This window comes from Microtus pennsylvanicus, chromosome 2, assembly GCF_037038515.1.
Source record: "Microtus pennsylvanicus isolate mMicPen1 chromosome 2, mMicPen1.hap1, whole genome shotgun sequence".
Classification (NCBI taxonomy): Eukaryota; Metazoa; Chordata; class Mammalia; order Rodentia; family Cricetidae; genus Microtus; species Microtus pennsylvanicus.
Window position 1 is genome coordinate 78,277,085 of NC_134580.1, and position 23,711 is coordinate 78,300,795.

General features: G+C 46.7%; 1 protein-coding gene across 7 annotated transcripts in view; it reads right to left on the reverse strand.

Moving 5' to 3' along the window:
• The window catches only part of Prr5l (proline rich 5 like), a 183,369-nt gene that overhangs the window by 19,334 nt on the left and 140,324 nt on the right, over nucleotides 1–23,711 (reverse strand). For all 7 annotated transcript variants that reach the window (XM_075961529.1, XM_075961526.1, XM_075961525.1 and 4 more), the window contains 3 exons: nucleotides 22,375–22,423; nucleotides 10,681–10,738; nucleotides 4,194–4,285 (listed from right to left, as the gene is read on the reverse strand). In XM_075961529.1, coding sequence (XP_075817644.1) covers nucleotides 4,194–4,285; nucleotides 10,681–10,738; nucleotides 22,375–22,423 — 199 coding nt within the window. The remainder of the gene's footprint in view (nucleotides 1–4,193; nucleotides 4,286–10,680; nucleotides 10,739–22,374; nucleotides 22,424–23,711) is intronic.

A 23,711-nucleotide genomic window follows, 5' to 3' on the forward strand; every position in this document is an offset into this window, starting at 1 on the left:
AATAGATATTTTTAGGCTACAATTCAAAGTTAGGACAGGGTTAAGGCAAGTAGAAATCACCTTCTGTAGCTTTTTGATATCCATCCAAGAAACCCCTCTTCAAAAGCTTGTATTTATCCTCTGGATTTTTCTAGAAAGTTTTTACCTCTATAAAATTCACATTTAACCTTAAACATACATAGAGAGCATACTCTTCATGCCTGTATTTAGCTAAGTGTACCTTGGACATTTTTGCATATCAGCACAGCTTGCTTCTCCCTTGCCCCATATTATTTTAAGGTCACATAGTATTCCAACATGTGAGTATACTCTAACTGCTATTTCTTCAACTAAAATACCTTTTTTACTACAACAACGCTGTAATAAACATGTTTATCCATGACTCTCTGGACCCTTTTGTTAGTATACCCAGATCGCTACCACTCTTCGAAAGAAAACTTACACTATCAAAAGTCCATCTTTAAAAAGGAAAGGGGAGCCAGGCAGTGGTGGTGAATACTTTTAATCGCAGCACTTGGGACACAGAGGTAAGCGGATCTCTGTGAGTTCGAGGCCTCCTGGTCTACAGAGTGAGTTCCAGGACAGTCAGAACTGCCCTGTCTCAAAAACAAACAAACAAACAAACAAAGAGCATGGGGAGACAGGTAAGTGCTGAACAAGTCTGAGACCTGAATTTGAGCCCCCTGAAGCCACATTCAAAAGACCAGATGCAGTCTGTAATCTTGCAATTGGATAGGCAGAGCCAAGCAGATTCCTAGGGCTTCCTGGTCAAGAAGTCTAATCAAGTCAGTGAGGTAACAGGCTTGGGAAAACCCTGTGTCAAAGTGGGAAGGGCACCTGACATCGGCCTCTGGATATATGCTCACACATGTACACGCAAACACACACACACACACACACACACACACACACACACACACACAGGTTTTATGGATACTGCCACGTTAGCTTTTCAAAAGAACTGACTCATGTTCCAATTGATGTGGGATTCCCCTCTGTATGCTGTGAATATCATTGGCTAATAAAGGAACTGCTTTGGGCCTATAACAGAGCTGTAAGGGAATAGAGCTAGGTGGTGAAAACTAAACAGAATGCTGGGAGAAAGGAGGCAGAGTCAGAGATAGCCATGGAGTCCCGCCAGAGCCAGATGGAGCTTGAGCCAGCAAGCCACAGCCATGTGGCAATATATAGATTAATAGAAATGGGTTAAATTAATATGTAAGAATTAGCCAATAAAAAGTTAGAACTAATGGACCAAGCAGTGATTTAATTAGTGCAGCTTCTGTGTGATTATTTCGGGGCTAAGCAACCGGGACCAACAAGCGGCCCCCTCCTTACAATACCCAGTGAGTATCTGTGAGCACATTTTCTCAGACAGTGGAGGGAATGGAGATGATTGTTTGAGTGGGTAAGTATGGTAGACATTCAAGAGCAACCCATTCCAAATCCACCTACTTGGCCAGGCTAGAGAGCAACAGATCTAAACAATTAGGGTAACCTCTCCTACTGAACCCCCAAATCAACCTGCTTTATTATTGCCACTCCATCCTTCCCCATGCCATTTCCTTTCCAGAATGTTCTTAGCCTCTTCACATGAAAATACCTGCAGGAGTGTGGGCTAACAGGAGGGTCACAGCACTCCCCAGGAAAAGATGAAAGACTGCCCTAAAGTACCTTACATATTCGGAGAGATGACCGACTTAGTAAGTGACCAGAAGGCTATACAGTGTCAGTACCAGGCGCCTCCCAGGTTGAAATGTGAGCCCAAGAGGGTTCAGACTAGCAGTGTGAGATGCCGCTTGCACTGGAACTGTACTCAATACCTCACCCCTTCAATGCAGCCTGAAACGTGGAACTTCACATCTATGGTCCCAGCAGCCAAAGGCTTTCTCCACGTGCAGAATCTGGCTTCTCATACTGCCCGGAAATGCACTGGATATGAGATGAGGTGCTCGGTTCTCAACAGAAACAAGTCAGTCACTGCTTCCTGGGACTTTCAATTCGTGGTTCTCAGACTCTGACAGGGTTTCCCTTTGTAGTGGACCAGAGAAGAGACACTACTCATCCAAAATTAAAAGCAAGTCTATCTTTGCCCTTGAAACAGAAAATAGTCATCTCCACGTTACCTAATACACAGACCTCCCACTCTCCGTGCCTTCTACCTTGGTGCCTGTTTGTGCAAGCCTCCCTTACCGCCTTTGAATTTTCCATTTATTCTTTGAGTCCATGCCTCTCCCTCTCTCCCTCAGCTAGCAAATAAAATGGATGAGCATAAGCAGATGTCCTTCAGGGTCAGCAGGGGGAGAAAGTGGCCTCCAAGTGAGTGAGGGCCGCGAAATTGCTGGGGCTTGAGAAAGTGAAATAAACAGGCACTTAGGATTGCCAGACCTGGCCGCTTTTTCAGAGAATCAAGACAGACCCCTCCTTAGGTCTACAGAACTGTGCCCCAGTCTGGCTCTGAGCCCCTCCGTGCCCATCCGCCACCTTCTGTAGCCACCACCTCGTCCTGGCAGTTGCTACACAAATGAGCCTTCCTTTGGGTTAAACACAAGACACCGGCTAAATTTTGTTTCCTACACACATGTCGGAATCCATTGTCATTTACATAAAATTTATAGTTAAGGCAACACCTGGTATTTTTATTTGCTACACCAGTTAACCCTACCCTCAGGTCTATTGTTCTGATGACCTGCTGCTAGGTAAGGGGCGACAGCTGCAAGGGAGAGGGTATCTAAGGGTCAGAAGCGACTGCTGCAAGGGAGAGGGGATCTAAGGGTCAGAAGCCACAGGGTCTCCTGGTTCAGACTGAGGATGCTGAGGGGAGCGAGCGACAGGCCAGGCCTTTACTTGCACTGTGATATAGGAGATGGGAGAGGCAAGCCTGAAATGGGAAGTGACATTCACTAAACAAAATTTTAACTGTTGGGTATGGAGTGCAAGCAATCCTATACTCCTTTAAAACCCCTTACGTGCAAACCATCTCCTGGGGCCTTCGCTGCGGAATGAGGAAATTCCAACCATTGCTGGTGGCTCTGCTTGCAGTGTGGTTATTACACCCTCCCGTCAACAAAGCCACAAAAGCCTCAGCCCCAGGGGCAGGAGAGGAATGTGAGCAAGCTGCAGGTATGGGAGAGCAATCTGGGAGAGGAATAGCCTGCCAATTAAACTAGACTGTCTGGCCAGCAAGGCTCAGAGTCCTGCTGTCTCCCCCGCCCCACCATCACTGGGGTTAGGATGTGCTGCTACGCTGACTTCTAAATGGATGATGAGGATCTGAATTCAGAGCTTCATGCTTGCTGCGGCAAGTTCTTTACTGTTGAACCAATCGCCTTCCCTAAATCCCACATTCTAGAAAAACATTTATTATCCTTATTATTTTAAATTATATGTATATGCTTGTGTCTCTGTGTGGGTTTGTGCTTATGAGAGCAGGGACCCAGGGAGCTCAGAAGAGGGCAGTGGAGCAGTTGTGAGCCATGCAACATGGATGTTGGGAATTACACCCAGGGTCTGCTCAAGAGCAGTACAAACTCCTAACTGCTGTGCTATCTCTCCAGCCCAAAATCCCAATCCCCAGTTTCTCAGGAACCGGATGGTGTTGTGCACAAAGTTAAGTGCGTAACTCCTGACCTGCACTGTAGAACTCCAGCCCGCCCATTCCCCATTCCCCACCCCCCACCCAGCACTAATATGTCATGTAGTTCTTTAGGTGAGAGACCATCACAGACAGCGAGGGACAGCATCCTTTCCCACGACTTCAGGACAACAGTAATTTGCTTAAAATGTGTTACAAGGAGATGGGGGGAGGGGTGGAGCGGCTGGGTTTAAGGGGTGAAAGGGCATGAGACCCACATGTGAAGTCATCCTAATGAACCAAGACTTTCTGATCAGTGTGCACTAGTAAAGTACTTTAAAATTGCACTTCAAAGAGGATGCCAGTAAGAAACAGAGGTAGGGTAAGAAAGAAAGAAAAAGAAAATGAAAACCCACACTGTTCAGTATATATACCATCAAAACCACAAGGGTAACAAGAACCTACAAATTGCTGGTTATATATAAGCCTCTCTTCACTTGAAGTTAGGGGCTAAACACAGATCCAGAGAGTCCTCAGAAGGCCTCCGAGTCCCTTTCTAACCAAGGTGCCCACCTAGGTCGGTGGAGGAGACAGGCTGTTGCATCCCAGTGACACTAACCTGAACCGGATAAAATATTGCCTGCAGGGTGGGGAGAGTCTCGGTGAAGAAGTGATCCCAGACTTCAGCCAGAACCTCAATGAGACTATCACCTACACATGGGAGAGAAGATGGGAGAAAGAAGAGAAAATGTCATTACTCACGGGAGAGGCCACAGGGCAGCTCCTCCTCAAATGTGAATTTGCACACACTAGGGATCATGTAGCCAGGAGCCGCTGATACCCAGAGATCACAGCGACAGTGTACAGGATCTTTGTTCCTCTTAAGGCCATCAGAAGACCCAATTTGCTCATAGGATACACACAACAACTGATATTCAACATCACTAGTTGCAGGCTGCAGAGGGAGGCCCTTTGGGTGAGGGTTTTGGAAATGAGCTGGTCTTTGGCTTCTGCTCTGGCTTCCTGGCTTCCTGTGTGGTCTCTTCCACACTTGCCTCCTGATGGAGGAGGGTCATCTGTCTATGTGTTCTTTCATTGGTTAAAAAGAAACTGCCTTGGCCCTTTGATAGGACAGCAGCTTAGATAGGCAGAGTAGACAGAACAGAATGCTGGGAGAAAGAAGCAAATTCAGGCAGTCGCCATGATTTTCCGACCCGAGATGATGTAGGCTAGAATCCTTCCCGGTAAGCTACCACCCCGTGGTGCTACACACATTAATAGAAATGGGTTAATCAAGATGTGAGAGTTAGCCAGTAAGAGGCTAGAGCTAATGGGCCAAGCAGTGTTTAAAAGAATACAATTAGTATGTAGTTATTTCGGGTGAAAACTAGCCGGGCAGCCGGGCGGCCGAGCAGCAGGAATGCAGCCCGCAGCTCCTTCTACAGCCTACCACCACAACGACACCCACCATGAGGCTCCTACCAGAAGATAAGCCAAGGCAACTTCTTATTTATAAAGTGACCTTAGGTATTTTGTTATAGCAAAATTCAGGTGGGAAGCCTCAACTGAGGACACAGAATGTGCTTTTCTATCTCCAAACTCAGGAAAGGGAGGTGAAGATTTAAAAATCACACAGCAGTCAATATCCATGAGTATTTACAGCATTTTCAGACGCTCAGCTAAAGTACTGATAACTACTATGTGAGTACCCCACTACCCCATCTTACAGGCTCAGAGTCACAAGTAACTAGGCTAACAACAAACTCCTCCTCAAAGGCAAAGTTGGGGTCCCTGACCTCATGGTCTTTATCTGATTGTTTTGAAGAGTGTTTGCACAGTTGTACACTGATCTGTTTGCAGCTATATATTGCTCCATCTGGACAGTTGTTATACTCGCCTAGATCTGCAGTTATACATTGCTCTGTGCACAGTTATACATGGATCTGTTTGCACAGTTATACACTGCTGCTTGCACAGTCATACACTGCTGTTTGCACAGTTGTACACTGCTATTTGCACAGTCGTACACTGCTGTTCGCACAGTTATACACTGACCTGTTTGCACAGTTATACACTGCTGTTTGCACAGTTGTACACTGCTGTTTGCACAGTCGTACACTGCTGTTTGCACAGTTATACACTGACCTGTTTGCACAGTTATACACTGACCTGTTTGCACAGTTATACACTGCTGCTTGCACAGCCATACACTGCTGTTTGCACAGTTATACACTGCTGTTTGCACAGTTATACATTGCTGTTTGCACACTCGTACATTGCTGTTTGCACACTCGTACATTGCTGTTTACACACTCGTACATTGCTGTTTACACACTCGTACAGTGCTGTTCGCACACTCGTACACTGCTGTTCGCACACTCGTACACTGCTGTTTGCACAATTATACACTGCTGTTTGCACAGTTATACACTGCTGTTTGCACAATTATACACTGCTGTTTGCACAGTTATACACTGCTGTTTGCACACTCGTACACTGCTCTGTTGGCACATCTACATTCTCTGGCCTGATTCTGGCTGTGAGCTGTCAGGTGAGAAGCAGAAAGAAGATCTACAGTATCACCTTCACCCACTGCTGCCCCATGGCTGGGAGGCACCTCCTAACTGTGCCTGGTCACCCCTGGCACCAGGAAGTCAAATGCCACCCACAGGCTAAAGTATACAGGTCACGTCATGCCACTGAGGGGATGAGAGAGGAGAGAGCCTGGTTGAAGTGGCAGCTGTTTAATGACCTAGATGTCAGAGCTTATGGGCTACTGTCTGCTCATCCTGAGCAGAGAAACTGGGTCAGCCACGGCAAGACACCGAGAGACGTGTTTGGCAAAACATCACTAGTTCCATGGAAGGAATCTTGATAGTTTCATTTAGCGTCTTCTGTCTATTAATTTAATGGACAATAAAAGCAGTGGCCGGGGAGAAAGCACAGAGCAAGGGCACAGCTCGTCGCTAACAGCTGCTGGAAGGGCAGGCTGGGTGCAGAGAGGTGCCATGCTCTGCTTTCCCTGGCAAAGCACTAATCAAACATTGCTAGGATTGTCCTTGGCTAGAACTTGAGAGACTGCAGCAGGTTTGTCTTGGGACGGGTTTGTCCCTCTTCCATTTTAGGTGCAGAGCATACAGCCAGACACATCAATAAACCACTACGTAAAGGCCTCCATGGCAAAGAATGGCAAGCACCCAATGTGTAGGGTTCTGCACATGCCAGGTCTCTCAAGGGTAGGAGGTTCCTATCTGACCCAATAGATGACATTACAGACCCAATCTTTCAAGTTAGCAGGAACACTTTCTGTTTTCTCATGCAAGAAGGACACTTCTACAATGTGGACCACACAGCCAAGAGGCTCTGCTTCCTTCTCCTTGTCTTCACCCTCAGCTAGATTTCCCTCTGCCTTGGAACTATGGCTGTGCAGGAGCCTTTGCATATGATAACTCCTCTGCTCAGACTTCTCGTTCCGTCCCTCTTTGCCTAACTTGCCGGTTAATCCTCCTCTTTTCAGTTCAGCTTTGATTCTTACAGTCTGACTTTATTCCACCAGTTAATCAAACTCTCGCCTGTGTATATTAGTAGAACTAGTCTTGGTTACACTCACAACTGATCACTAACACACTCTCTCACCCAACTTTCACACACTCACACACAACTGACCTACTAATAGATGGTGATTTGATTCATATCTGCTCCTATTTCCAGTTCAGCAGTCTCAGAATCTAGCAAGGACCTGGCATCCAACAAGTGACTGATCAGCCACACAGAACCATCTTCCAGATGTAAGCAAGGCTCATTCACAGCAGGGATGAGGCAGGAGGACACCTGGTCTCCTAAATCCAAATTGAACCTCGAAGAGCAATGAAGGCTGTTCCGGCTGCTTTGTTCATAACCCTTATCTGAATGTTTCTACATTGAAGGGAAGGAGACAGAACCCTATGGCACAGAACTATGCCTACTTCCAAGCTAAGATAGAGGCCTCAAGGGTGCATAGAGGAGTCCTTCCACCCTGGAGCTGGGAGGTACCTTCTGAGAGACTGGATCCGATGGATGGCTATAAAGGTCAGGGTGGAAAGAAGGTTCCAGAAGGTGTTCTGTGAGAGCAACAACAACAAAGGAAGAAAGACGTAAAGGAAACAGGTAGCCTCATTTCCAGAAACAGCCTACAAGTCAGAGCTAGCTTCCTACAAAGATGAAGGTTTGAATGGAAGGTTCTAGATGTCTGCCATTGAATCTGCCCTCTGATATACCACAGGAGTTAAACCAGCGGCAGCACAAAGGTTGCTATCAAAAACATCCTGAAAAGCAAGGCCAGTACAACTGTAGCAAAGACTGAAATCAACATGGTGTCCCCGTCCACCAGCTGTCACCAGGTACAGCTGAACACAGTAACAAACTCAAGTACAAGCAGGAAGCTGCCAGGGTACCTTCACCTAGCAATGCACAGGGCATCCTGGTTATTCTCAAATTTGATTTTTTGTGGCACAAGAACCTTTTCAACCAAACAAAACCTTTCTTTAGGTTCTAATACATGAAAAAAAAAAGAGTAGAATCATATTGTTTGAAGATGATGACATCTCTTTACGGTCTTTCTGTGCCTATTCAGTGTGCAGAAAAAGCTCCAACACCACCACCGTGAGACAAGGAGAGCTCAGGGGATGCCTGGAGTGCGTGGGTCCCTGGCCATGCTTTGGGTTTACAAGCACAAAATCTTGGATGATATTTGGTCAGTCCACCTAAGCTCTAGCACTGAGTTTCTCTTTTCGAGTCATCTCTGCTCCTGGTCACTTGTATCCATATTTCTACTTTCCTATTTTAAGGATGTCTAATTCTTAGTCATCGCTTGTTTCATGGAGCAGGTTTTACACATTCCCAGGAGCTGTAATACTCCCAGAAGAACGACAAACAAGTGGTATGGCCAGGGACAAATGTTTCTTGTCCCTCCCTCGACTGGAAGGCTACCTTCCACATGTGTGTACTAACCTGACTCCCGGATACAAAGACTTCTAACTTCCTGGTCAAAACAGGTCAACACTGATGGATGAACAGATGGAGAAAATGTCCAGTAAAAGAAGCCACTTACAAAAACGCAACTACTGTATGACCCCTCTCAGTCATACACTTGCTGAGTCAGACAGGGTCAACTCTGGACACAAGGCGTGAGAATTCGCAGTTTCAAGGTGAAGGACTGGAGACCACAGCAATGAGATGAGAAAAGTCTGTTCTGTGAACTGTGAGGTGGTAACGGGACATTTTGTGTTATGTGCTTTATCACAATTTCAAATGATTTCTTTAATCTAATTTTATGTTGTGCATGTGTGTGGTTTGTGAAACACACGCATACATGCATGCAGATGCACAAGGAGGTCAGAAGAGGGAGTCGGCCCTCCTGGAGCTGGAGGTACAGGTACTAACTAGTTAGGTGCCTGATGTGGATGCTAGGAACCAAACCTAGGGTCTCGCTACAAGAGCAGCGATCATCCTTACCTGATGAGCCATCTCTCTCCAGCCCCAGTTTCAAAGAATTTATAGCCTTGGTTTTGTTTATTTGCACAGGATATTTGTACACTGTGTGAAAATGTATTGCTGTGATTGGTTTAATGTAAAGATGAATGGCCAATAGCAAGGCAGGAGAGGTTAGGTGGGACTTCCGGGCAGAGAGAAGAACTCAGGGGACGGATCTCAGCACAGGGATTTCATAAGAGATACGGAGGAGTCAGACATACAGAATGAAGGGGAGGTAAAGAGCCACATGGCAGAGTTTAGATTAATACAAACAGGTTACATTATATAAGAGCTATCTGGGAAGAAGTCTAAACTATACTCCAAGTTTTCATAATTAATAATAAGTATCTGTGTCAATATTTGAGGACTGGTGGTCCAAAGGAAGGCTGATAAGAAAGTCCAACTAAAGGGTGTAGTGGGTATTTACAGACTTAGGGAAACAAAAATCACAGCCTAAACGTGAAAGAGAAAATGCTTGAGTGTGCACATGCAAGCATGTGTGCAAATGGCTTTCACTGGACATGATGTCCTCAAAGTTCGTATGTGCTGCACTCCAGTATACGGCTAGAATGGAACATGTTACATGTTTGGAGTCTGGGTCTGGACATCCACCTGAGCTACACTGAGGTCATCAGGCTAGAGTCCAAAGAAAAGGTAGACCAGCTGTCTGCAGAGTATGGTGTTTCATGTACCTGATATTACTACAGTTCTCACCCCACTCCGTAACTTTAAAACAACACTCAGAGCTGGGGATGTGGCCCAGTTGCTAGAGTACTCGCCTAGCATGCACAAAGCCCTGGGTTTCATCTCTAGCTCCGCATAAACCAGGCATAGTGTTGCATGCTGGTATAGCGACATTCGAGATGAAGGCAGGAGAATCAGAAGTTCCAGGTCATCTTCCGCTATGCAGGAAATCTGAGAATACAGGAGAGAGAGAGAGAGAGAGAGAGAGAGAGAGAGAGAGAGAGAGAGAGAGAGAGAGAGAGAGAGAGAGAGAGAGAGAGGAGAGAGAGACTTGGAAAAATTCACTAGAGAACTACGAAACAAGCCGAGTCTCTAGAAGCCCTCGGTGGAATTGAAGGGGTGGCCAGTTCTTTCTTTTGAGACTACCTCCCTTCTCCAGCCAGTTTCTTTCCATCCAGTCAGCTGGATTCTGAAGCCACAGACAGATGAGGAAATTTCTTTTCATCTTTCAGACAACATCCAATGGAGCGGGAGCTTGCTTGTCCTAATGTCCCTCAAATGGGAAGCACTTCTGTCTACTGTGATTCCAAGAAACATATCGCAACAGTGGATGGGGACCAGAGCGACCAGCAGCACCTACGGTAAAGCAGCTGCCAGTATTCCCTCAGAGGATACCACCTGGACACATCCACAGAAACCCCTTACCCAGGTCTCCAATAAATCACCCCATCCCAATGCATTTTTGCAAAGACAGTCGGGGTTGCACAGACAGGGGCAGCTGGCTCCTTGAATGCAGCAAGGAGCAGGGCGACCCACTCCCTGGGAGCCTGCTGCTTTTGGACAGCAGAATCTCAGCTGTGCAAACATCAGAGGTTGAGTCACAGCCCCGTGCACCAGGGCCTCGTACTTGCCTTCACACTGCTTGATCTTCTCCTCCACAAAGGACAGTCCTTTTGCAAGAAGCTGGTTCTGCCAAAAGAGAACAAAGAGGACAAGAGCTGGGAGACTGAGTGGGAGTGACCAGCCCTCTCCGATTCCAACTTGCAGGGCAGACTTTCCAGGCCTGTGGTACCAGTCAGGCCTCTATGTTTAAGAAGCTCTTTGTCCTCCTGGAAGGGCACGACCTCAGAGGAAGACTGTGAGGACCACGCGGCCAAAGGGCAGTAAGCCAAAAGCCAAATGCAGTCTCCACCCAACCTCTCAAACTAAGGGACACAGAAGGGCACAGCCCAATTCACTATTGATGCCAATGTCCTTGATGACTTAAACCCATATGGAGAGTCTAGACAAATGGGAAATTAAAAGAGATTGTCTTTCTTAAGACAGGTGTGGTGGTATATGCGTTTAATCCCAGAACTAAAGAAGCAGAAGCAGGTGGATCTCTGAGTGCAAGACTATCCTGGTCAACACAATCAGTTTCAGGACAGCCAGGACTACAAAGAAAGACACACACACAACACACACACACACAACCACACTGCATCTCAGAATAAATAGATTAATTAATTAATTAATTAATTAATTAATTAGGGGAGCTGGGAAGGGGCTCAGTGGCTCTTTTCCTCCAAACGACCCATGTTTGAATCCCCGCACCCCCATCATGTGGCTCACAATTGCCTCCATAACTCTAGCTCTCTGGGATCCAACCCCTCTGTCCTCTGTGTACCTGCTCTCACTGTGCACACACTTAACCGCCACACACACACACACACACACATACTTAAAAAATTAAAAAGAATAAATTTGGGGTTTCTCACTCTCGGGGTTTCTTACACTGAACACAACAGAAAGAGCTCCTATGCAAACCCTCAGGCAGTAGTGAGTGTGTGCCCATCAGCAGCACCAGGTCATCAAGGGCTGTGCCCCGTCCTGGGGGAGGTAGAGAGCAAAGGCGGCACACAAACAACAAAACGCAATGCCCTCCCCTCACACTGCCCTTCAGAAAACCTCAACTCCCTCGTGCAGTTAGCTTAGGAAGAGTTTCTCCCGCTGTACTGAAACACCATGACCACATCAACTTGAGAAGGACAATGTCTTTTTGGCTTATATATCCTGAGTCACAGTACACTGAGGGAAATCAAGGCAGGAACTCAAGCAGGGCAGGAACCTTGAGGCAGGAGCTGATGCAGAGGCCATGGAAGGGAAATGCTTACTAGCTTGCTCCTCATGCCTTGTTCAGCCTGCTTTCTTATAGAATTGAGGACCACCAGCCTAGAGAAAGCAGCACTCACAATGGGCTGGTCCCTCCCTCATCAATCACTAATTAAGAAAATGCCCTATAGTGTATATAGCTTGCCTACAGTCCAATCTTATGCAGGTATTTTCTCAAATGAAATTCCCAGCTCTCAGATGACTCTTGTTGACACAAAAGCTAGTCAGCACAACAGTGATGATGGCAGTGTGTGCAGCTGAGTGAGAAAAATGTGGGTACCACATAGGTTCAGGACCTGCTCATTAAAAGCTACCATTACAGACAGGGTTAGTTACAGATAAGGTCTCACTATATAGCCCAGTCTAGTCTCAAACTTGTAACCTTCCTTCCTCTGCTTCTTGACTACTGGGATAACACGTATATGCCTCCAGTCTCTCCCGGCTTTCACTAGTTTTCTTTTTTTTCCACTAACAGTATGATTTTATTATGTTTTCAATTTATTTTAGTATATCTTAATTCTTGAATACCTATGTTTATTATCTGTAATGATGTGTCTGTGTGGGAGCGTGAACACGTGAGTGCAGTTATCACGAAGGCCAAAGGTCTCAGATCCCCTGGAGCGGGAGTTACAGGCAGGTGTGAGTCAACCAATGTGGGTGGTGGGAACTGAACTTGGGTTCTCTTCAGGAGCAGGATGCACTGTTCACCAAAGTGCCACCTCTCCAGTCCTATAGTTTAAAATCTTAATGGACATATAAAATAGTTGTGTATTCACGGCCTTCAAATGCATGTGGGTACTAGGTAGTGATAACTGACATATCTCAGATATTTAAACTTCTTGGTGTTGGGAACACTTAAGAGCCTCATTATCATGATACCTGTGGCATATCATTAAGTTGTTACAAAAGGTGTAGACACAAACCATCGTATAACCTTAGTAATTAGTGACGGAGGCGTCGACATCCTAATATCTTCCCAGGAGTGAGAAGTGAAGAAAGATAGTGATGAACAGGGCTTTAGCAGAGGCACTGGGAGTCTCTGAAGAGTATTGTGTGGCCAGCATGCCTGGGTCGGTGTGTGGTACACTTGCCCCATGAGTGCATGATGTTGGAGTCTTTCCACCCCGGCTCCACTTTTTTCAGCAAGATCATTTAGCCAGCAAGACCCCAGCATCCTCCTGCTTCTGCCTTTCCAGCACTGGGGTCACAAGCTCACACAACCAGGCCTGGATTTCTCACGGGTGTTGGGGACCCAAACTCGGGTCCTTATTTTTGCACAATAAACACATTACCCACTGAGCCATCTCTCCAGTCTCTGTATCAAGACAGTTTACCAAAGCACTATCAAATTTCTTTGATTCTAAATTCCCACAGAGACTCAAATATGAACCAATTTTAAAAAATAACTGGCCACTGTTTAATTTTAAGATGGCATATGGTACTTCAAAATCACAGTTCAAATAACACTATACTGGAGTGTACCGATTTTGTTGAAGGGGAAAAAAACTGTCCATCACAAAATACCATGGACTGGACAGGCAATTATACCAGAGTCCCAACCTGTTTCTCCAGCTCTGGTCGAGCAAATGCCTCTGGGTCAGAAAGCAAGAACGCAGCCCGAAGCCAGCTGGTCTAGACCTCCTGGAGGCCAAGATGGGTGTGAAAGATTACTCGGATGAGGGGTTAGGGCAGTCACTCCACCTGAGCACAGATTCCATGTGAGCTCGGAGTGTCTGCCCTCCTCCTTCCTCTGAGTCAGTCTAGGTGAGAGTCTCAGAACGTCACCCTGCACCGTTCAGGACTTCTGATGTCAACACTGGTACCCCAGCCTCGTCCAGAACAAAGCTGCACATTTCCAAGGCACCAAAACTCCTTCCGGTAGGGTTTATATCATCTTGTTCCATCTCTCTAGTTATCTACACAAAGGGAAGAAGCAGCAGTAATCTAGGATGCTGAAGGAAAGTTTTTAAAAAATTAGTCCAGGTTATAACACGATTTAGTAAATACTTCCAGGGCTAGGGACATACGTCAGTAGGTAAGAGGTACTTGGTAGGCAGGCATGAGGACCTAAGTTCAAATCCCCAGCTCTCATGTGCCAGAAGTGTGGCAGTAAATGCAGAGAACTCCAGCTCTGTAAGGGGTTGGGACATTCGGCTCTCCCTGAGGTTTGCAGTCTGCCAGCCTAGCACCAGGTTTAGTGAGAGATCCAGCCGCAAAGGATGAAGGTGGAGCGCGAGAGACAGGACATCTGACATCCTTCCTCTGGTTCCCATATGCACACAGGCACATGAACATCCACATGCACAAATACTCAGATATAACACACACACAGAAAAAGAGAGGGAGGGAAAGAGGGAGGGAGGGAGGGAGGAAGGGAGGGAGAGAGAGAGAGAGAGAGAGAGAGAGAGAGAGAGAGAGAGAGAGAAATGCAAACAAAAACTAAATATATCCTCTAGGCTTTTAGAGCCTTGAGGGCAAGGACCACTTCTCCCTTTAGCCCTCCACTCCCAGCACGATGCTGGGTACAGCTGATGCATCACAAATCTTGGTTGAACTTAATCAACTGCCTATTTTGGTGACAAGAATTATTTTGCATTTTTAAGGAATCAGGATAAGAAGTAGAATGTTTTTAAGGGGCTGGGGGAGATGACACAGGGACCCTAAATCTGTCACCATTCTCTTCATTTGGTAAAAATTCCTTTGCCCAATTCAGAAGGAATAAATTTCACCAGATGGCCCGGAGCCTCTTCTCTGGCCCTTAGTCGTCTCCCTTTGAGGAGATATTGGAAGGAAAAATGCGCGTTTCCAGGGAACGGGAGTTATTTCTGGCTTAGGGGGGAAATGACACAGAAAACATTCTTTCTAAGGCTCTCATGATACACAGCACGGAAATTCTGCAGCTTGGATCAAAACAAACAAAAACGTGGGGTCTGAAGCAGCCTTTCGGGTCATCTACTGCTGCTCCCTGCTAGGAGTCTGCGGTCGCCATCGTCTGCTCACACACAGAATTGTTGATATTTAAGGGGCTTCGTTTTGCAAGAAGCTAAAACCCCTTGAAAAGCATGCCACAAAAACTTTGATCTTCCAGTAACTGGTTAGGTTAGAGTTTCCTTGCCCGGATTCCAGCCCACAGGAATGCAGCTCAGATTCCACTAGACATCCTTCATTCGGTGCCTGCTCGGTTCTGCAGGGTTCTCAGCGGCAGCGGAGCCCCCAGCTTCCCTTCTCCGAGGAAATGCTGCCTTCACCCCCTTCTCATTCACACACTAGCTTGACCACAGCCCTGTTCTCTGCTCAGCTGCCAGGACCGCTCCTGTCCCCACCCTCCTCCTGCCAGGACCCCACTGAACAAGAGTCTTCGGTCCTGTGAATCTGCAGTCGCTCATCGGCACTCCTGTGGATCCTGCATCCCCTACGGCCTGGCATTTAAAGGGTGCTGCAGCTGGAGCTCAGGGCTCTGTAGTTGCCATCTCTAAGTCTTCTACAGTGCATGCGCGGCACTGTAACACAAAATCACAGGGATCCCAGGAGGAGTTCGCCCGCCCTCTTCATGCTCCCACCCTGACCTACCACTGTCATCCTACCTCTAAGGTGGTAATGAGTTGGTATTCGTGTTCTGCTGGAAGCTTCACCCCAGCCCCTGGCATCTATCTACCCAAAGAGTCTGGAATGTTCTGGAAGAAATTCCACCCCAAGGCTCCTCCCTCATCTCTCTCCAAACCCTGTCACATCTCAGAAAACCCGCCAAATGATGACCCATCACCCAGAGATGCTCAAGACCATTCCCACAGGGTATTTAAACTGCACCCCTCCCCCCAGAAAACAGTGGTTCTGGTCTCCCTTTCTCATCTCCTCTCTGGGGGGTTGGGAAATCATCTGGGAGCATTTTATTCCTTAAACCTGTGCTTTTTCTAACTCGGTTTGATTTGGTCTGATTTGGATTGCTGTGTCGGCAGAGAGGCCTCTTGGGGCGCAGAAAGTTTTCAGTTAGGAGATGTCTAGGTCTAGGCATGGCATATGGAGGTCTGGGTTGGACACCTGTCTACTAATTCGTGAGCAGAAGCTTGGTGACAGCCACCCCCACCTGGGTCTGGTACTGCTGTGATACATTTGCTAGGTGGGCCTCGTTGTCTCTCACTCCCATCCCCGCCCTGTGATCTGTGTGCCACAGTGCTGAGATTGCAAAGCCCTCTTTGGTGTTTCCTGACTTCTGTACGTAGCAGGGACAGACCCATTAGAAGAACGAGAAGTCCATACCCCATCTGTCACCTGTAGCCCAATTTTCATTTAGCACTGGGCCCTACAGCTTCTGAAGCCCACACCACCACCATCCACTTCGCCTAGGAAGATGTCAACTTGGCATCGATCGGGTTTAGGCCTGCTTAAAGGTTCTGGGAGATAAAACAAAACAAAAGAAAAAAACCAAGGATAGAGGAGAAAGGAAGGAAGAAGGAAGTGAGGGAGAGAGGATCAGGAAGGGAATAAGAAAGAGAGGGAACTACCCTGCACCATGGTTCTAAGCATCTGTTCTCCCTGGACCTTACCTCAAGGACTTCCCATCCCTGACAAGGGCCTGAATCCTAAAGGTTCTTCTCAGACCTTTGCTGCTAAGCAGTGTTGACTTAGCTAGGGACTCTCCTTCTCTCTCCCTGCCCCACGCCCTCCCTACCACCTTTCCAGCCAGACAGCTTCAAATCACAAACCACCAGTTCATTAAATAGTAGCTCCTTAGGAAATGACTCGGGGCTTGGCAACGGGCCGGTTGTTACTTAACACATCCTTCTGGCATACCATCCGTGAACTTGGCCACAGGCAAAACAGCACATTAATGAAGTGGTAGAAGGATCCGGAAGTGGAAAGAGCTGACATTTTCCCCCCCCTAAGACACAGAGGAATGCACTGCAAACAGAAACACGAGGCTTGGGAAAAACTCTGACAAGGGCGTTTGGAGGATAGCATCCCAAGTCACCCACCTCTGATGGGGAATAAGATGGACCTATCCTGGGCAGCATGGGGCATGATGGAGGTGCCAAGGTGGGCAGAGAAGAAGTTAGGCATGTGTGGGGTGCAGCTAGTCACGCATGTACGTCAAGCAGGGTACCTGCCAACCCAGCCAGAGGCACCCAGGAAAGAAAGTAATCAAGAGAGAGAAGAAAAGAGAAAAAAAGCAGGCTAGGGAAGAATGATGCTCACCCCGCCTTTCCAGGGGGAGAACGCCATGCCAAACAGGATTACAGGCACGTACCGCCATTCCTGGCTTCCGGGGTGTGAGGAATGGGACACAGAACTTCATGCATGCTTGCCGAGCACATTACCAACTGCGCTACATACCCAGCCTCAGTTGTGACGCTCAAGAAAGCTTTCCAAATGAAACAAAAACTCCCGACAACCTTTTCTTCTCAGGAGCACCGGGACAGCTGAGCACTTTTACTCATTTTAACCCAGCATGCGCAGTGCCTACCGCAGCCTGCTGTGGCTCCGCTCTGCCACCCCACCAAACCTGGCTTGTCCTTCTCTGGTCTATTAGAAAACACTCGATTTCACACATAACAGGCTCCCGGAAATATGTTCTCACAGAACAACAGGCCCACATGACTTCAAAGGAATCCTGCTTCCATAGAGAGCCACGTCTCTTCAGAGCCCACCTTCGGGTGATCTCCTTTTGTACCTCTGCATTCCTATCCTTCACAATAAAAGACACAGGAACCAAATCCAATGAAGCCAATGGAATGATCCATTACCTCAGCAGACCTATTGATTCTCATCTTTATCTAAAATCTATGAAGGCCTAAAGTTATCAATTTTAAGACTCATGTTTCCACTTAGTTTCATAAAATATGACAAAAGCACAATAAAAAATATCCGAATAATTGCACAGAATTAATGTAACTGCTCCAGAGTCTGGGGGCAAGAAATCCGTCCACAGGTAACTCCTGGCTGGCAGAGAATACTCTGTAAGCCCACTCAGGTAGCTCCACCTTAGAGGTGCCCCCCATCCCAATGCCATGCCTTTGTCCCAAATACCGGTCAAACCTCAGTCCTGAGGACCTTCTCACCTAAAACATAATCCTCACCCAGGCTCCTTGTCAAAGCCTCTTCCTGCCCTGGCCCCATCTTTAACCTGCAGAGTATGCATGGAATTCCCCTTCTTCCTAGATGGCAACATCACCATCTCCGCTTCCTTTTGGGGAATCTTGCTGATTATAGAAGTCTTTCGAGACGGATAAAAAAGGGAGCTGTACTTCTCCTTCCCCATTCAGTTGGGATTTGAAAACCACAAGAGTTTTTCTCATCACTCTGTCCTTCTCATTTTAGTTTTCTTTTTGTTTCTGTATTTGTTTTTTTTTTTGTTTATTTGTTGCCATGGCTGTCCTAGTCCTAGAACTCACTCTGTAGACCAAGGTGGCTTCTCCCCTGCCTCTGCCCCCTGAGTGCTGGGGTTAAAGGTGTGCATCACCACCGCCAGGCTAGTCCCACTTTCATAATTAGTTACTTTTTTGTATTTATATTTATTTATTCTGGGTCTGATCTGAAGACCCCGCCATCAGTCAATGCTAGTGTGTGTGCTGCTGATAGCAGATTCATTTATATTCTTGCACTGTTTACAGTTTAAACTCCATTCTGCCTAGGACCTCAGCATGGGTCTCCTCTTTCGGCCCCTGCCAAGTGCACATCACACTGTGACGATTGGTCTTGCAGCAATCAGATAAACAAAAGTACGCACACACCTATTTATATTCATTTACATGTGTGTGCTAACCTGTACGTGTGCATACACACACGCATGCACGTGTGCACACACACGTTTCCCTCCTCCCTAGCGCTAACTCCCCCAGAGCCTTTGACTTCAGCTTAAGTTTCTATATAAAACAAAACTTTAATCCCACCAAAAAAGAAAAGAAAATGGAACCTTCTGGGCTTGGGGCAAGGTTTTTTGCAAATAGTGTAACCCACAGATGCAGAACTGAGAAAATGAGGTATCCAACACCCTGCCCTCAAACTCTGAACAAGAGAGATACCTTCCTAGGTAATCTAAAAATGCAGATCATTTTATAATATACGTTTTTGAGCATGGTAGAGAGGCAATTATTCCTCCAAGCAGCCACTAGGGTAGGGTTCTACTTGGAAACCTCAATTTTCCTCCCAGGCAACAATTCAAAACAGACAGGGGAAAGCGGGGAGGGGAGTCAATTCTGGAAATGTCAGAGATTTCTCTGGCCAGTGTCTCAGAAATCTATTCAGGCTCCTGTACTCCGAACAGGCTGTGTTCTCTGCGTGCAGACCAGAGATAAGCACCGTTTTCCTACCCTCACCTCAGGTCATTTTCATTATTCTTCACTGTGGACGTTCTTTCTTTAAAACCGTAAAATGGAAATGCTCACCTGCTCCTGCAAAAGCAGAGCCTCAGACAGGAAGAGCCCTGTGTGGGGCTCTGTAAATAAGGAGCTCTCACTGGGAGGAAGGGTCCCAAGACGGGGCAGACCTCACTTCCAAATGCAGGTGTCCGGCGATGGCAGGGATGGCGGGGGATGGCGGCGATGGCGGTGATGGCGGCGATGGCGTCTGAGCCTCGCACTAAGGAAGACTACAGGGTCCAAGGAGTTTGTTCAGATTCTTCTGAGCCACCAAGGTTTAGGGACTTCCCTGATTGCCCCGAGGCTCTTCTACTGTAGGTCCCCACTTCCCTCCAGTCCTTTGTCGGAGCCTCTTAAGGCTTCACCCCTGAAAATGAGACTGTTGTGAAGCTAAGCTTGCCTCTGTGAGCCTGACTTTCTCCCGTGGGGATTTCTTGTGTAGCTTTGAAAGCCTCCTCAATAGTGCCCAGCCCCAGCCTTCCCACTTGAATATCTGCTGAACCTCCTTCACCACAGGGCCATAACCAGGGCCCCCTGCACCATCATCCTTTATGGGCTATTTTTTTTTTCTTAAAATTACTTATCAAAATTGCCATTAGGTATTAAAAGGAACCAGTAGCCGCACCACTCACCGCAAGTGGAAAAACCACTCAGAAATGAACTCACAACCAACAAAATCATGCCACGGAATCTCAGCTAGTCATGGATTCCTAGCTGAAGATCCCAAGTTCAAGGCCAGCTCCCTCTTCCTTAAATAAGGAGACTGCGGAGTCCTACAGAACACTGCCCAAGACTTGAACACAAGGGCTAAAGAAAAAATTTTAAAGGGAAACATCTCTGATGTTATTCATTGTCATTGTATAGGTCACCAAATGTCACTTCTGGTATGCATGGTAGACAATCCTCCTGCCCTCCCTAAAAAGGTAGACAGAACATCCAAATATACTCTACACAAAAGAGAAGGATACTTAAATGCTTAAAAACACCAGGAAAGAAATGTACACCCACAGCTTAAAAAAAATTAAAACCTACAGTAGAAAAGTATCTAGGAGAGTGTTCCTCCAGTTTAGCACCCTAAATAAGGAAAACCCCAGATTCAAAGTTCTGAAAATCAGACCTCACATCACACCCCAAGAAAAAGACTCAGCGTTCAACCAACGGCTTCACAGCCCAGGATCCTGATAGGAAATGCCGTGTGGTTATTAGTTTTGAAGAAGTTGGCATCTTTGTAAGCAGTATTTGCCAACCCCCAAAACCTCAGGGCTTCCCTTATGCATCAGTCCCCAATCGGACACACCCTTCCGATGGGCCAAGGGGTCGCCCCCAATGCCAAAAGACAGCTGACATTTACAGGTTGACTGAAACCACACGGACCCCGTCTCTTCGAAATGTCAAGGCAGAAAGCAGCCAGGCCCAGCAGGCTTCTTCAGGATTGGTGAAAAAAAAAAAAACCTTCTCAGAAGGCTTCCTTCAGGGCACCCAAGAGAGACCACAGGGGGCAGAGTGCGGCAGAGGCTGACCTTTGAGAGAAGGTCAATTGAGGTGATTCATCCTTGGGATTCTTGTCACAGTCTGGGCCCTCAGGATCCCCCCACCCCCACGCCAATAACAGATTCTGAGGATGACCTGAGTGAACTCCAGGTTTCCACCAGATCTCGGTCTGTCGAGGCTTAGAGTTAGTGTTTCCTGCATGTGTGTGTGTACAGTGTGCACACACATGCACATGTGTAACGTACTGGTGTAAAGATGATTGACACCTGTCATTTTTTAAAAGTGGACGAAAGAGTTTGACATTTCTTAATACTTGAGTAGAAAAAGAAAATGACTTCAGGGTTTTTAGCAACAAAATTCTCTTCAGTTTTAAAATTGTGCTCTACTTGGACATGAAATAATACAAAACAAAGTGCCACCGAGATATTTACATTCCTTTCCCATTCAAATGGGTGGCTGGCACTTCAGGAATGTAAATAAGGACCAGCATAAATTTAACAAACACTATTATTTTGTGCTGGCCAGTAAAAATTAATTAATTCATTTTAATTAACAAGCAATTTATTTAACCCTACAGTACTACTATAAGGGTATGTCCTAAAGGTTACGTCCTGGCTTTGCAGAAAAGGAAACTGCAGCAGAGACACAACAACTCACCCATAGCAATCAGTAAACGGCTGTGCTGGGCCCTGAACCTGGGTAGCCTGCCTCAGTGAGCCATGATCTCAACTACCACGCTATGTTGCCTGCTATAGCTAGCATTGAGTTCTCCGCTGCTATTATTTCATGCAAACCACAAAATGAGGTAAACTGAGGTTCTCATTTTACAAACGAGGAAACTGAGAGACAGGCATAAAACAGCTTGCCACGCCCCCACTAAGCAAAAGAGTGAGAAGTAGAGACTGCTGAATCCTGCCTTCAACAGACTAGGAGGCTTAGTGACAAGCAATAACCTGTCTAAGGGGCACATATACCTAATCCAAATAAATACCGCACATACGACAGGAAGGGCTGAGGGCAGGGAGGGAGTCAGGGGCCTCTGGGTGAAAACCATGTCTTCAGTAGCAGTGAGCTGATTCTGTCTGTTCCCTCCTGTGTCCCTGGGCTGAACAGTGTGGCTGTCTCGAGACTACCTGACATGCAATACACGGCCCACAAAAAGAGGCAGACAGGAAAAAGAATTGCTTTCTACCAAGCAGGCCATGCAGATGTTTGCACAAACACAAGACCAACAACACTCTTCTCACTTCTTTTTGTTCTGGAAACTTTTTTTTTCCCACATAGAAGTGCTCTGTATTCTTCTGTGAGTTAATTAAGACAAACTGGCTGTGTAGTCTTCTGTGAGTTAAACACACTGTGAAGTCTCTGAGGCACAGTTCCTCATATGGTAAGGACAGACAGAACCCAAGCAATCTTTGACAATATAAATAAGTCCTGAGACCCAAAATCCCGAGACTGAATGCAAGAGACCCGATCTCCACTAACATCAGTGAGCAAGCTGGCCCAGTATCCTCCTATAGCCACATATAACTGTAGACATTAAAGGACGCCCTTGTTGGTATGGCAACTAACCGCAAGGAGGATGGGTGCTGGGGCCCCCGAGCTTACCTGGAAATAGTCTGAAATGAATGATCCAAGTTCACTCTTCAGCAGCCGCCTGGGGAGAGAGAAACACAGAACCACAGTCAGGCAGCTGTCGGTGTGCTTACAGCTCCTGAAGGATGACAAGGGGCTCATCGCTGACGACAATGTGCTTGCCAGCCCCATAGGGATGGAATCTAGGCCTGAGGAGGGAGGATGCTTTCCTGGGTCCTGGTAGCGCTCCACCTCCAGAGCCACCGCAGTAATAATAACATTTACAGACACTGTGTAGTCTAAAACACACTTCCCCCATCCACGGATGGAAAGTGTGTGCAGGATGGTATAGTTACAACTACTGTAGATAGAGAAACCATGCTCACCCCCATCCTACACATTAATCCAACAGCCTAGGTTCAAAGCTAGAGCTTCTGCAGGCTGAACATCGTTTCCTATAACTCCACCTCTCCTCTCCTTTAACTCCATCAGGGATGCCCAGACTTGAAATTCTCCTTGAGGATATGATGGGGTGGTCTCACTATTCATCTTGAATGTACTGAGGCAATCTGCAAAACGGACCACAGTGAGGAGAATTGGGTTCCTGGTTACCTAGGCAACACATTTACTGAGCTGCCCTGTATGTTCCCACATATTGTACTAGCAGTGAGACCACCAAGGTGAAGAAGACACACAAGGTCTCTGCTCTCATAGTTTCTACTCTTGGGTGGAGGATGTGGACAGAGACAGCATGGTAGCAAATTTACAAGATGATGTCAAAGCATCTTAAATTCAAAAATATAAATGAGTAGAGATTTGGGCACCAGGCTTCTTCCCCTTTCACAAATAATGGGCCCATCCCTACCGATCCATCTTGAATTTGAGCCAGACAAAAGGAGAAAAAGCTAAAAACAAGAAAAACTGGCTCCCAGAACCCAGTAAGTTCTCTAGGGAACAAAGTCTCCCTGACTCCAGTGTTCTCACTGCCCCTCCCATTTGCTATGGTTATTAAGGCGCAAATACTCAAATTTCTGACAATCTTCCTAGGTATTAACTTCCCTCAAAACATGCTCACACATGTCACTAAAGGACAAATAGGCGGTTACGGCAATATGTCATATGTGCATAAAACCTGGACAAGAATTTGGGGACAGAACAAGAGAGAAACACTCATGTTTGAAATTTTCAAAAAAGCTTGGGAAGCTGAAACACATGGAGAATACCGCCCTTTCCCCAGAGCAGAAAACACATTAGAAAGAAGACAGAGCATCTTGAGATTCAACTTAATGGCAGGCAACCTAAGAGCCACTCCAGCAATACAGCCCAGGGGTTCTTGGGATGTGGGCAAGTCTAACGAGAGATGGAAACTT